At 45.8% G+C, this 14993-nt stretch overlaps 1 protein-coding gene across 3 annotated transcripts in view; it reads right to left on the bottom strand.

Annotated features, from left to right (window-relative positions):
* corin (corin, serine peptidase) overlaps window positions 1-14993 on the bottom strand; it is a 199345-nt gene that overhangs the window by 67676 nt on the left and 116676 nt on the right. For all 3 annotated transcript variants that reach the window (XM_073064708.1, XM_073064709.1, XM_073064710.1), the window contains exons 7-8: window positions 9973-10080; window positions 2049-2159 (exon numbers count right to left, since the gene is read on the bottom strand). In XM_073064708.1, the coding sequence (XP_072920809.1) occupies window positions 2049-2159; window positions 9973-10080 (219 nt within the window). The remainder of the gene's footprint in view (window positions 1-2048; window positions 2160-9972; window positions 10081-14993) is intronic.

Genomic DNA, 14993 nt, shown 5'->3' with positions numbered 1-14993 from the left:
CCAACTCAAAGCTCGTTTTTTTTTGACCACATATATATAACTTGGGCAGAAATAATACAATATCAATATCTGTTGCACTTAGGATCAGAATCAGAATCAGGTTTATTATCACCGGCATGTGACATGAAATTTGTTAACTTAGCAGCAGCAGTTCAACGCAATACCTAATCTAGGAGAAAAAAACTAAAATAAAAAAATAATAAATAAATAAATTATAGTATACGTACATTGAATAGATTAAAAAGTGTGCAAAATACTGTATGTTAAAAAAAGTGAGGTAGTGTTCAAGGGTTCAATGTCCATTTAGGAATCGGATGGCAGAGGGGAAGAAGCTGTTCCTGAATTGCTGAGTGTGTGCCTTCAGGCTTCTGTACCTCCTACCTAATGGTAACAGTGAGAAAAGGGCATGCTCTGGGTGCTGGAGGTTCTTAATAATGGACGCTGCCTTTCTGAGACATCGCTCCCTGAAGATGTCCTGGGTACTTAGTAGGCTAGTACCCAATATGGAGCTGACTAGATTTACAACACTCTGCAGCTTCTTTCAGTCCTGTTCAGTAGCCCCTCCATACCAGACAGTGATGCAGCCTGTCAGAATGCTCTCCACAGTATATCTATAGAAGTTTTTGAGTGTATTTGTTCACATAACAAATATCTTCAAACTCCTAATAAAGTACAAGGAGTGATTGATAAGTTTGTGGCCTAAGGTAAAAGGAGTCAATTTTAGAAAATCTAGCACATTTATTTTTCAACATAGTCCCCTCCTACATTTACACACTTAGTCCAGTGGTTGTGGAGCATAATGATCTTGGACCTCCAGAAAGTGTCCACAGATGGGTGATTGATAAGTTCGTGGCCTAAAGTAGAAGGCCATGAGTTATACAGCTCTCGTTACATGTACATGCAGGTCAACTCTTTGAGTGGTTGTACAGAACGTTTGAAGTTAATAACTCATCTCCTTCTATCTTAGGCCACAAACTTATCAATCACCTGATGAGTTATTAACTTCAAACTTTCTGCATAACTATAACAAAATCAATAAAAATCAGCAAAAGACAATAAACTGTGCTAATGGAAGAGAAGAAACAACAGTATAAATAAATAGGCAATAAATATTGAGAACATGAGATGAGAAGTCCCTGAAAGAGAGTCCATTGGTCAGAGGAACATTTCAATGCTAGTGCGAATGAAGTTGAGTGAAGTTACCTCCTTTTAGTCTGTTCACAAACTTTCACTACAGATCATACAAAAGGCTTTTGAAAATCCAGATGCATCACATGCACTGGTTCCCTCCCAATTACTCTGCCTGTGACCACATGGTCACCTCATGTCCCAAAGACATGTAGGACAGTGTGCCAACTATAAATTGCCAGTAACATGCAAGTAAGTGGTAGAATTTGATGGGATTTAATGGGAATGTGGGAAGAATAAAATGGCATTAGTATTTGATCAGTGCAAATGGATTCTTGATAGCTTGTACTTGGTAACCCAAATGTCCTGTTTCCATCCCATGCAACCATAGCTCTTCCTAGACTGATTGTCTGGTCCAATGAAACAGATAAACATCTAATTTAATAAAGTGATATAATACATAATCAAGTTCTTTATACAATAAATTCATTTCAAATTGACTTTTGTATACTTGTTCCTCCTAGCAAGAGCTGGAGGTAATGGTCAGCTGCGGATTTTGCATCCAATCTAGCAATTAATTTAACTGTCAGCACACACACACATTTATCACAGGTCAACATGAACCGTGCATCTTGCCTAGTGAATGACGTATATTTTTCCACATTTTTGTACACATTCAGAACATGATTACATGTTAACTTTGGATTAATGTTGAGCAGAATGTAACTGTAGGAAGCCAAAGCAGTGCCAAATATTGCAGACGCAACTTATTTTTCCTTTTAAAGATTTTAAAGCAAAACATTCTTGCACACAAATCCTTCTTAAAGAGATGTTGTGAGGTTCAGATGCACTCTCCAATCTCATTCTCGGTTATAAACTTCCCTTTGAGCTGTAAAGTTGAAGGTGAAGTGGTAACTCACAGCAGTTTGCCTCATCAGACATGTCAGTGCAGTCATTGTCTCCATCACAAACCCAGGCCTTCGTGATACATCTTCCGTCTCCACATCTGAAATGTAGCTCTGCATTGCATTCTGCAGAGCAGAAAATGGTTCAAGTCAGTCAAAAATGTAACATGGGTAAGTGCAAATTAACCTGGCAGTGGAACAGAACCCCATTTCTTCACGTTACATAATCTAATTGTGAGCTTGATCTTGTTTAAGATCAAATCTTTCCAGTGTTGAAATTGTATATACATTTCATCAAATTTGATGCCCTGTCCCTCTCACTATAATATACATTCAGTGATTTATTTATTAGGTCCCTCCTGTACCTAATAAAGTGGCCACTGAGTATATGCTCTGTATTAAGTTTGGCTGATCAGGTATTTGCATTAGTGAGCAGGTATACAAGTTTATCTAATAAAGTGGTCACTGAGTATATTTCACCAAGGCCAGCAGTTTTCCAAATATCAACCCAGTGGCTATTCTTCACCAATGCCTAGGCAGCAAGAGTCAGCAGGTTGCTTGGCCACAGGAACGAATGACCCTGTTGCCATCTAACTAACTTGCAATTCCCAACGTGTCATCGGCTCACAATGGCAGAGAGCTGTAACAAATCTGTAACCTCTGTAAATCAGGTTGATTGCTGAGGAAAATGTGGGGATGTTCACAAACTAGAGAAAGGGAAGCCAAACTTCCATTATTGACTTGTTTTCCTCCAAGAAAAATGCCACACTTTAAAATCAAGCCAACAAAGACAAATCATCCGATGTGTGGAGAAGGATTTGACCTGCACTGCTTATGATTATGTTCAATGCAATCTGTCTGCAGTAACCGATTATATTCTTTTGATGGCTGAATATTGTCAAGAGAGCCGTGCTGGATTAGAGCAAATACAAGAGGGAGGGCTGGGTTAGTAGTAGGGACGAGTGGGTTGGGACTTCCAAACATTGCAGCCTGTCAGAAAGCCAACAGATTCAAATTGCAAGGATTCCTCACAGAAGAGGCAAAGAACCAGTTTGTTTTACCTCATTCTGTCCACTTTAATATTCCAACAAGACTTTTTCCATTTGCCCACTTGGTCAGTGGGCTTCTCCCACAACAAAATAAGGAGTAGGGTGAAGACTAGAGACAGGTACTGCTATTAACACCTCAGACTTTGAGATTATTTCTGCAAATTTTAAAGTCATTTTGGTAAGACTGGTAGTTAGTAAACCTAACCTGAACTTTGAAACTCCGATCATCAGATCAGCAAGGTGTTCCTTTATGCATTGTTACTTTGGAATGACAAGCATCAGCACGAGAAGAAGAATGTCATGAACCAGCTGCCCCATAGTTGTGGGAGGGGTGGGGGGGGGGGGGGAGGAAGCTAAAAGGAGCTGCACGTTAAAGCCTCGCCTAGCCTGAGCTGCTGTTGAATTTTCATGACATGCTGGAGTACTAATCTCCTCAGAAACTCAGGTCCACTAGGCACCAGGTGCTGTTCCAAGAGGTTGAATATATTTGCCATCAACTCACATGGTACTAGGAGCTGAGGCATAGAGCGGTAGACCTACTTCTTCGAAAATCTCAAAATCTATCTATGTTTGCCTTTCCTTTACCATGAGAGACTAACAGAGCAACTGCTAAATCTAAGTTCTTTGCTTCTGGATTTCTCCAGAGCTCTGCGGGAGGAATTTGCAGCAGACTGATTAAGGTCCATAAGATATAAGACATAACAGTAGAATTAGGCCATTCGGCCGATCAAATCAGCTCTGCTATTTCATCATGGCTGATTCATTTCCCTCTCAACCCCATTCTCCTGCCTTTGCCCGTAACCTTTCATGGCCTGATAATCAAGAATATACCAACGTCTGCCTTAAAATACACCCAATGACATGGCCTCCACAGCTACTTGGGGCAACAAATATACCCCCCTCTGGCTAAAGAAATTCTACCCCTCCATTTGAAATGGACATCCTTCTATTCTGAGACAGTGCCCTCACTAGGAGACATCCTCTCCACATCCACTCCATCAAGATCTTTCAACATTCAAATAGTTTCAATGAAATCCAACCCCCCCAGCCTTCATGCCTTCACATCCCAGCAAGTAACGACCCAGAGCCATTAATCACCCCTCATACGATAAGCCCCCTTAAAAATCACTAATAAATGTGTTGTACTCACCTTCAGCTTTTACATGAGCTTCCATTTGGCTATTTCAAATAAAACTGAAATCTAGTTCATAATCTCAAAGCTAACAGCCTTTTCTGGTGAAACATTCTTATAAACAAATTTCAAACTTTTCATTTAAAGGAATTGTGTAATATTGTAACTACATCAGGAAAAAAACATCAAATGGGAGAAGGCTAATACTTTTCAGAAAATCTTTCAACTCAACATTCATTAATTTGATATGGACCTTTAACCTTGCATTGAAAATAAAAAAGCGACCAATTGTTTTGCTCCTCAGTAAGGGTGAGTGAATCAATGAAACACTTAACATTTGTCTTTTTTAGAAAAGCATAACAAAATTTTATTTTGACAGCTGAACAGGGTCAGTTACTTTTCAATGTGTGGTGAACTAGATATACCTGTCTGACTGCTCCTGTGGCTCCTCCCACAGACCCTGCTGACTGCCCCTGTGGCTCCTCCCACAGACCCCTGTATAAAGGCGACTGTGGCCTGCTGCTCTCCCTCATTTTCCCAGGATGTAGTGTTGTTCTTCAGTCAATAAAAGCCGATATCTCACTTCCTAAGTCTCAGCGTGAGTTATTGATGGTGCATCAATTTTATTGACTGAAAGTTACAACATGGAAACCGCTTTACGCCCAGAACGCCTGGACTTGGACCCCCAAGACCCTGGAGCAGCACTTGCCTTTGAACACTGGCTGGTGTGCTTCCAATCGTACTTAGAGGAGGTTCGGGCCACCGACTCGGCTGTTCGGCTCAAACTTCTCCTCTCGAGGGTCGCCCCAAAAGTTTATTCGTTCATCAGGGACATATCCACCTATGAGGAGGCGCTTGCCGCCCTCAAAAGACAGTACCTGCGGCCAGTAAATCCAGTTTATGCACGGCACCGCTTGGCAACACGAAAACAGCGGCCTACAGAGTCGACTGCTGAATTTCTCCGAGAACTACAGGCACTTGCGCGGACTTGTGACTGCCAAGCTCTCACAGCGGAACAGCATACGGAACTCTTGGTCCGACACGCTTTTGTGACTGGGGTCCGGTCAGTGTGTATACGCCAGCGGCTGCTGGAAAAAGCTGATCTTACCTTACGCTCCGCGATAGAGACGGCCGATACGATAGAGGCTGCGCAGCTGTACGCCGAAGAGGTCCAGCCGCGCGATTCCCCGGTTCCGAGCGAATTCGCCAACGCCGCTGCCAGTCGCGGTATCTCAAACCCCACGAATTCGCCAGGTATAAAACTCTGTTACTTTTGTGGGCTTCCGAAACATCCCAGAAACAGCTGCCCGGCGCGCGAAGCGACTTGTTCCAGCTGTGGGAAGAAGGGCCATTTCGCCAAAGTATGTAAGTCTAAACCGCGCCCGGGGTCGAGCAGCGCTGCGTCTGAGACCTGGGGGCCGCCATTTTGCATGACCGGATGTGGACAACCATCTTTGCCGGCGTCACCAGGCCCCGCCCCCGACATGCCCCGTTCAACGCTGGCTTCCGTGACCCTCGACCAAAGCGCTCCGCACCAGCTCGCAAGGTCGATGATGGACATCCTGGTGGAGGGGCACAGGACTAGCTGCCTGTTTGACACGGGCAGCACTGAGAGTTTTATTGACCCAGCCACAGTGCAACGCTGTGGACTCGTGACACGGCCGGTACGTCACAGGATCACCTTGGCTTCTGGGTCGCATTCCACAGACATCCGGGTGGGTTGTGTAGCGACATTGGTGGTGCAGGGCACAGAGTATCGGAACTTTGCGCTCCTGGTCATGCCTCGACTGTGCGCACCTGTGCTGTTGGGGCTCGACTTCCAGAGCCATCTCGAAAGTGTGACTATGGCATATGACGGGCCCCTCCCACCACTCACTGTCAGGAACCCTCAGTTTGGTGGGACTTCGCCATATACTCCGTTACCACACGCACATACACCCCGAACCCCACATCCCGCCCAGCACCATGCCGATAGCTGTGCTGCTGACACTATTTGCAACCTCTCCACCCTCAAGATCCCTCCCCCATCGCTGTTCACCAACCTGACCCCCAACTGTAAACCTGTGGCAACTAAAAGTAGGAGGTACAGTGCGGGGGACAGGGCCTTTATTCATTCAGAGGTGCAGCGGCTGCTCAGGGAGGGGATCATTGAGCCAAGCACAAGCCCATGGCGGTCCCAGGTGGTCGTTGTTCGGACTGGGCAGAAAAATAGGATGGTTGTGGACTACAGCCAGACCATCAATAGATTCACGCAGCTTGACGCGTACCCCCTACCCCGCATCGCGGATATGGTCAACCAGATAGCTCAGTACAAGGTGTACTCGACAATTGATCTGAAATCCGCTTATCACCAGCTCCCCATCCGCCCAGAGGACCGCCCCTACACCGCCTTCGAGGCGGGTGGCAGGCTCTATCACTTTCTGCGCGTCCCATTTGGTGTCACAAATGGGGTCTCAGTCTTCCAGAGGGAGATGGACCGGATGGTGGACCAGTACAAACTGAAGGCCACATTTCCCTATCTAGATAACATCACCATCTGTGGTCGCGACTGGTCGGATCACGACGCCAACCTCCAACGCTTTTTCCAAGTGGCCGATGCTTTGAACCTCACTTATAACAAGGACAAGTGTATGTTCAGAACCACACGACTCGCTATCCTTGGGTATGTCGTGGAGAACGGGGTCATTGGCCCTGACCCCGACCGTATGCGCCCCCTGTTAGAACTCCCTCTTCCCACTACTCTCAAGGCCCTCCGGCGGTGCCTGGGTTTTTTTTCCTATTACGCCCAATGGGTTCCCCATTACGCAGACAAGGCCCGCCCCCTGGTCAAGTCTACCACCTTTCCCCTCTCTGCCGAGGCCCGCGCGGCCTTCAGCTGCATTAAAGGGGACATTGCCAAAGCAACGATGCATGCGGTAGACGAGACCATTCCCTTCCAAGTAGAGAGTGACGCCTCTGACGTCGCGCTGGCTGCTACCCTCAATCAGGAAGGCAGGCCAGTGGCGTTTTTTTCTCGTACCCTTCAAGGCTCTGAACTTCGGCACTCCACGGTGGAGAAAGAAGCCCAAGCCATAGTGGAAGCTATTCGGCACTGGAGGCACTATCTCGCCGGCAGAAGGTTCACCTTGCTGACCGACCAGCGCTCGGTTGCGTTCATGTTCAGCAACCAACAGCGGGGCAAAATCAAAAATGATAAAATTTTGCGATGGAGAATAGAACACTCCACCTACACTTACGATATCCTGTACCGGCCTGGCAGGCTCAATGAACCGTCTGATGCCCTATCCCGGGGACCGTGTGCTAGTGCCCAGCTCGACCAGCTGTATGCCCTTCATGCCCAACTTTGCCACCCGGGGGTCACCCGGTTTTATCATTTCATTAAAGCCCGGAACCTGCCGTACTTCCTGGAGGACATCAGGACGATGACCAGGGACTGCCAGATCTGCGCTGAGTGCAAACCGCACTTCTACCGTCCTGACACTGCGCAGCTTGTCAAGGCCACCCGCCCTTTTGAGCGACTGAGTATTGACTTTAAGGGCCCCCTTCCCTCCACCGACCGCAATGTCTACTTTCTCAGTATTATTGACGAGTACTCGCGATTCCCCTTTGCCGTTCCCTGCCCCGACACTACTACCACGTCGGTCATAAAAGTCCTGCGCCAGCTCTTCACTCTGTTCGGATATCCCTGCTATGTCCACAGTGATAGAGGGTCCTCCTTTATGAGTGACGAGTTGCGCCGGTTCCTGCTTGCTAGGGGCATAGCTACTAGTCGCACCACGAGTTATAATCCCCGGGGGAATGGCCAGGTGGAGAGGGAGAATGCCACAGTGTGGAAGGCCATACTTTTAGCCCTTAAGTCACAGGGGTTGCCGGTCTCCCGATGGCAGGAGGTCCTCCCTGAGGCACTCCACTCTATCCGCTCCCTGTTGTGTACGTCCACTAATGCCACCCCTCACGAACGCTTATTCTCTTTTCCCAGGAAGTCTGTCACTGGGACCACCCTGCCAGTTTGGCTGACGTCCCCGGGGCCAGTGCTGCTACGTAAACATGCGAGGAGTAATAAGTACTCACCACTGGTCGAGAAGGTTCACCTCCTGCATGCTAATCCCCAGTATGCCTACGTGGTCTTGCCTGATGGGCGGGAGGACACGGTCTCTGTCCGCGACCTGGCGCCCGCCGGAGCAGCAGACCACTACCCCGAGCACTCCACGGTAACTATGCACCCTGTACCCGAGGTGACTCCGCACGCACCGTACCCCACACAGACTCCGTACGCGTCTGTTCCAGGGACCTCGCTCACACGCGAGGGATCCCTGTCACCTCCTGTTGGGACAGAATCAACCCACTCTCCGCCTCCGGAGCAAACACCACCTCCGGCACCTGTGCCGTCATCACCTCCGGCTCCTGTGCAATTGCAGCCGGAGCTACGTAGATCGCAGCGAACGATTCGACCACCTGATAGACTTAACCTGTAAATATGCTTGGGAATTTTTTTAAACAAAGGGGGGGTGAATGTGGTGAACTAGATATACCTGTCTGACTGCTCCTGTGGCTCCTCCCACAGACCCTGCTGACTGCCCCTGTGGCTCCTCCCACAGACCCCTGTATAAAGGCGACTGTGGCCTGCTGCTCTCCCTCATTTTCCCAGGATGTAGTGTTGTTCTTCAGTCAATAAAAGCCGATATCTCACTTCCTAAGTCTCAGCGTGAGTTATTGATGGTGCATCACAATGTCAACTTCCTAATGGGGTCACAGTGAAGCATTAGATGGTAACTTTAAGACTTTAGCTGAACTAATTCACTAATTATCCAGTTCTTGTTAATAAATTTCTAGCAATGTTATGATGTGTGCAAATATTTATCAAGCCCTTTCAACTATACCTTGCACCAAATTGTAATTAGCTGGCTACAACAGTTAAATGAGAAAAAGCTTTGAACAGTTGCCAGTTCAATGGATGATAAATACCCTCTTAGATTCCTCTACAATAGTCAGTGAGTTCATAAAGTGGGATGGAGGGAGAACAGCAAAGCTTCATCAGTTTCTAGGATAGCAGATTTTTTGTATGGAAAGAAATTAAGGAGAGCGGGCCTATACACTCTGGAGTTTATAGGAATGAGAAGTGATCTCAATGAAATCTAACAAGCTCTCATTGGCTGTGGTTGGATGGATGATTTTCCCCATCAACAGAGGGTGTAAAACTAGGGAGTCACAGGCTCATTATAACACGAGGAGAATCTTTCTGACCTGTGGGTAGTGACATTTTAGAATTCTCTACTTGAGTACATTCGAGACAAAGACTAACAGGTTTTTAAAGCATCAAGGGAGGTAATTTATAAGTGGACAGTGCAGGGTAGTGGCTCTGAAGTAATAGATCTTATTGAAAGGTTCAAGAAACCAATTAGAATGCTGCCATTTCCATTTTCATGTATTTTAGTTAAGAATGCTTTCCCGGTATTGGTGTTAGAATGCCAAAATGCAACTGCAAATGACGTAGTACCTCTAGAAGTAGTCTGTCCTGGGACAGCTGGTCCTACATTCAGTCAGGAAAATTAGGTCTCACACGGAAAAATTCAAGCTTCCATTAACCTGATGCCGTAAATTCATATATTTATTTACGGGGATGCATCATAAACTACTACAAAAGTTAGCAACAAGTGGATGGAAGCTATTGTCTATGCATTAAAGAAAGTTTAGACACATTTATGAATAAAGGGTTTCTGTTTCCATATCTAAAACTTAGATAACAAGTTATACTCACCACAGTTCATTTCATCACTCAGATCCCCACAGTCATCGTAACCATCACATGTGTTGTTGTAATGGATGCATTTGCCAGTGCCGCAATGAAACTCCCCCTCATCACAGGCTGCCACAGAAAATACAAAAGTCAGAGCCAGGGATAACATTCAAATCATGACTAAAGACAAACTCATTATGGCATTTTAGTATAATCAGAACCAGAATTAGTCATCAATCAGATTCAGATTATCTCAGGGTCAGAGGCCAAAACAGGTATCAGTTCATTTGCAAGTGCAAATTAAAGTTCTAATGTAAAACTGACAAGATCCAGGATTAGTACTGGAAGATATGGCTTGCGAACTACCTAACCAGCAGTCCTGATTTTAGCCACAGCAGGAAGCCACCAAACCTTCAGTTCAATAAATTACTGGAATATTAAGCAAGAGACACAGGAACAACATCACAACAAACTGCCTAGCAACCTATCCCAATGATCTGTCTCCTTCCCCTAACCATTCATACAGTCTTTCTCTGTTATTTCAACCCTTCTGCTTGACACACCCAGCAAATACTTCGCAGCTCATTGTCTTAATTTTATTGAATCCAGCAAACCAATATCAGGGGTCTTGGACCTATGTGTTCTAGTGCAGGATCAGTCTCTGCTGAGACAAATCTGCACAAAGCAAATTCTAGGTTTTAAGTCAATTCTGAAGTTGTAGGAAGACTCAAAGCAGAAATATTCATAATTATTCAAAGCATTCATGTGCCTAGATATGCCCACTGATACAGAGACTTTATCATTATAAAACATCCCATAGTGCTACAGTAATCAATCTCCTATTTGATGGTATATACATTTTTAATTATGCAAAAATATTTGTATGTTTGTTGGTGATAAATTGAAAAGATAAACACTTTTAACAGCTTAACAATTTTCAAGTGTTTCTGAATGCCAGGGATATTCATAGCGGTTCAAAAAGATGACGACTGGCAGATAACAAAGCTGAGGACATGGATTTTCTGATCATCAATGTTCTCAGAGTGTAATAGGCAGAGTTTGATCATGATTGTTCACCTGAAATTATCACATCATTCAGATCAAAGAGGGTTTCAGATCAGCCTTGCAGAACTAAACCATCCAAGCTTAATCCAAGACATTATATGTGTGGATTCTTGTGAATCAGAAGACTATAGCTGGACTCCACAAGGAGATCATTGCCTGTCCTTGCCTTGGGCTTCCCCTTCCCCTTTCAGTACAGATTCCCTCACAGTTCACTTTGCACGGGAGACTTTCCTCAAACTCCTAACTTTAAAGACTAGGAAGCACATCCAGTTAACTATCCAATTACTTTTATTAAGATATTGTCACTTAATATTATAGAAGCCCTTCTTCCCTGATGTGACTTGCAGATCTGCTTCCCACAACTTTTGCAGTGTTTCTGTGAAGTGGTTAAAATCATCATGCTTATTTATGGGTCTCACAATCTGGCTAACTGGCATCCTCACCCATTTCATGAAATTCACAAACAATAAGTTTTTTGCTTTTCCTTTCTAATTTGATGCATCACCAGAAATGTATTAATCATTTAACCACATAATTACAGCACGGAAACAGGCCATCTCGGTCCTTCTAGTCCAAGCTGAACACTTACTCTCACCTAGTCCCACCTACCTGCACTCAGCCCATAACACTCCATTCCTTTCCTGTCCATATACATATCCAATTTTACTTTAAATGACAATACCGAACCTGCCTCTACCACTTCTACTGGAAGCTCATTCCACACAGCTACCACTCTCTGAGTAAAGAAGTTCCCCCTCCTGTTACCCCCTAAACTTCTGCCCCTTAACTCTCAACTCGTGTCCTCTTGTTTGAATCTCCCCTACTCTCAATGGAAAAAGCCTATCCACATCAACTCTATCTATCCCCCTCATAATTTTAAATACCTCTATCAAGTCCCCCCTCAACCTTCTACACTCCAAAGAATAAAGACCTAACTTGTTCAACCTTTCCCTGTAACTTAGGTGCTGAAACCCAGGTAACACTCTACTAAATCTTCTCTGTACTCTCTCTATTTTGTTGACATCTTTCCTATAATTCAGTGACCAGAACAGTACACAATACTCCAAATTCGGCCTCACCAATGCCTTGTACAATTTTAACATTACATCCCAACTCCTATACTCAATGCTCTGATTTATAAAAGCCAGCATACCAAAAGCTTTCTTCACCACCCTACCCACATGATAATTGTCATGGTAATGTAAGCAGCTCAGGACCACATCATAACCGAGAGTTTCCCTTTGTCACTCCTCCATTCAATCAGCTGTTAGCATTGGGAGCTGGTCGAGAAAATCTGCATCAACCCAGTGAACAACTGCAGTCCATGTGCAAGTATCTCGAGGACAGGTAGTGAGGCCCGTAGTAAATAACCGCTTGCTCACAGTCCACAACAGCTCAGGTCATGACCCTATCTGCCCAGCAGAGTTGACTCCATTTGTCTAAAGATGTACTCACTACACTCAATTTGCCTTCCGCTGTCCTCAGTCAGGGAAAGAGAGCGGCCGCTACCTTTACATTTTGACTTGCAGCTGTTTATTTCACACTCCTCTGGAGAAATGCTAACTTCCAGAATTGAGTGGGCACATAAAAAATGGGATGAAAGCCACCTGCTTTGAGTTTTAATGGAGGCGGGCCAGGCAGAGGGCAACCAACTAATCTACTCAGAGGAAACTAACTCTAATATAGGTAGTTTACCTGTGGAAAGAGACCTAGGCAAGGATGGTTAGGGCCCAAATGTTGGAGTATCTGAGACTACAATCGAGACAAGATACGAGACTGAAATGAAGACAAGGTTCTGAACTAGACGCTAGTGGAGAATCCAAGGTAGAGCTGACGATTGAGCCCCAAACCTCCGTCCAGGTACTCTTTAAATATTAAAATCCTGGTGCCAAAACATGGCCTCCAATTAGCAAGATGAGTGTGAATCTTCAAAGGAGCCGTGCCAGATATCCACATTCCGGAGAGTTGGAATGCATAAACCCCAGAATATGGTGCGGTTGGGTGCATATCATACCAGAATCCCCTGCCCTACAGCCGACTCCTGACGGCCCTGGCTGCTCAGAGAGACGACCACGGTAGTCATGTATGAGAACCAGATCAAGGATGTCCTTTTCAAGAACCCAGCACCAGTCCTCAGGTCCAACTCCTTCCCTGTCCGCAAGGAACTAATGAACACGCTAAACAGTTCGTGAATCAAGAATTCTTTTTATGGTGAAGACCTGTTCTGCATCATCAAACCTGGCTGGCAGCGGGACTGATGGGGGTGGGCTGAAGGACTGGTGCTTACAAGTTTTAATTTGGAAGTGTGGAAGGTGGTCTTGATCTTGAGGGCCTTGGGGAGCTGCAATGTGTAAGCCACCGGGTTTATTTACTAGAGAACGCTGAAGGGCCCAATGAACTTAGGCACCAATAGACAGACAGACTTGTTGCCCAGGCTGCAAAGCTGGTCCCTCTCTTCTCTTGCGGTTAGCCTTTATTTGCCTTCAGGATAGAGGCCAACAAAATCTCCCTTGCTCTAGTCCATTTTTCCTTGTTTCCATTTTTCCATCTTTGACTGCAGGAACCACATCCTTGGCCTACTGCTCAGGGAAGAGTGGTGGAGAATATCCAAACTGACATTCAAATGGGGATATCCCGAGCACTGAATGCTGGGAAGTGTTGTGGGCAACCTCTGTACACATCAAATGGTCACACCATGCGTCTGTTTTTTCTGAGGCCAGATATCTCAGGGTTTATTCCACATCCTGGTTCACCTGCTCAATCTGGCCATTGGACTGTAGGTGAAACCCAGAGGAAAGACTCGCTGAAGCCTTGATCAGCGTACAGAATGCCCTCCAAAACATGACATGAATTGAGGACCACAATCCGACACAATGTCAACCAGAAATCCATCGATCCTGAAGACCTGGTGCAGGACAATTTCGACCCTCTCCGCCCCAGATGGTAGTTTGTCAAAGGCAATGAATTTGCAGACCTTCAAAAAAAATCTACAATTACCATGATGAAGGTTTGCCCTTAGAAGGTGGAAGACCCATAACAAAATCCATGGAGATGGGCACCCATGATCTGTCCAGAACAGGTAGGGGTGAAGGAGCCCTGAGGATGAGTATGGGTCTCCTTGTTCTGAGCTCACACCTTGCATGCCTGCACATACGTCAGGCCTCTTTCACTGTTCCAGGCCACCACTATCTTCTCTTGATGAACTCAATTCATTTGAAGGTTAATGTCATTCAACCGTACACAAGTACAGCCAAATGAGACAGCGTTACTACAGGGTCAAGGTGCAAAATACTGTACCACAGTCACACACTGAACAGCACACATGAGATATCAAGCAGAAATGGTATTACATTCACAAAAAAAAGCCCCAAAACTTGTGTTATCAAGCCACAATAGAGCCCATCTCCCATTGAGCGAACACCGGGAGTGGGGGCAGCAGTGTCTCCAGCAGAGCTCACTAGTCCCAACACTCCCTCACCCCCTGCCTCCACTGGCAACTGCAGCTTGAGGTCCAGTCCTCACACATACAGGACAACTAACCCATATGCATGTACATGCTCCAGGTCACCTGCTGACCACAATATAGCACCTCGGCCGCGATACCCACCAGGCAACACCATGGCTTGAGGCCTATTCCTTGAATATATAGCACATATAAGATATTAGTAAAAACAGAAATAAACAGGTATATAGTCCAGACCACAATTGATCACAACTGCGCTGTGCCGCCCCCCCCCCCCCCGCCTAAGTGGAGTGCACCATCTTGGACGTCTCTCCCCTGTCAGCTATACAGCAGGTGATCCCGTGACCTGAAGCCCCAAGTCCATTGAGTGCAGCCAAAAAAATCTGCACTTGGCCACAACCGAGCTTGCCTTCTGCTGAGCGAGAGCTTGGGAGAACAGCACTGACTCTGTTCTGGACGCTGTGCCACACCGTCCCTGGTGAAGGGCCATGACTTCGTCCCCTCACTCCAGGTG

Source organism: Hemitrygon akajei, chromosome 13 (genome assembly GCF_048418815.1).
Source record: "Hemitrygon akajei chromosome 13, sHemAka1.3, whole genome shotgun sequence".
Classification (NCBI taxonomy): Eukaryota; Metazoa; Chordata; class Chondrichthyes; order Myliobatiformes; family Dasyatidae; genus Hemitrygon; species Hemitrygon akajei.
The sequence above is the reverse complement of the archived record's forward strand: the minus strand, read 5'-3'. Positions and strand labels throughout refer to the sequence as shown.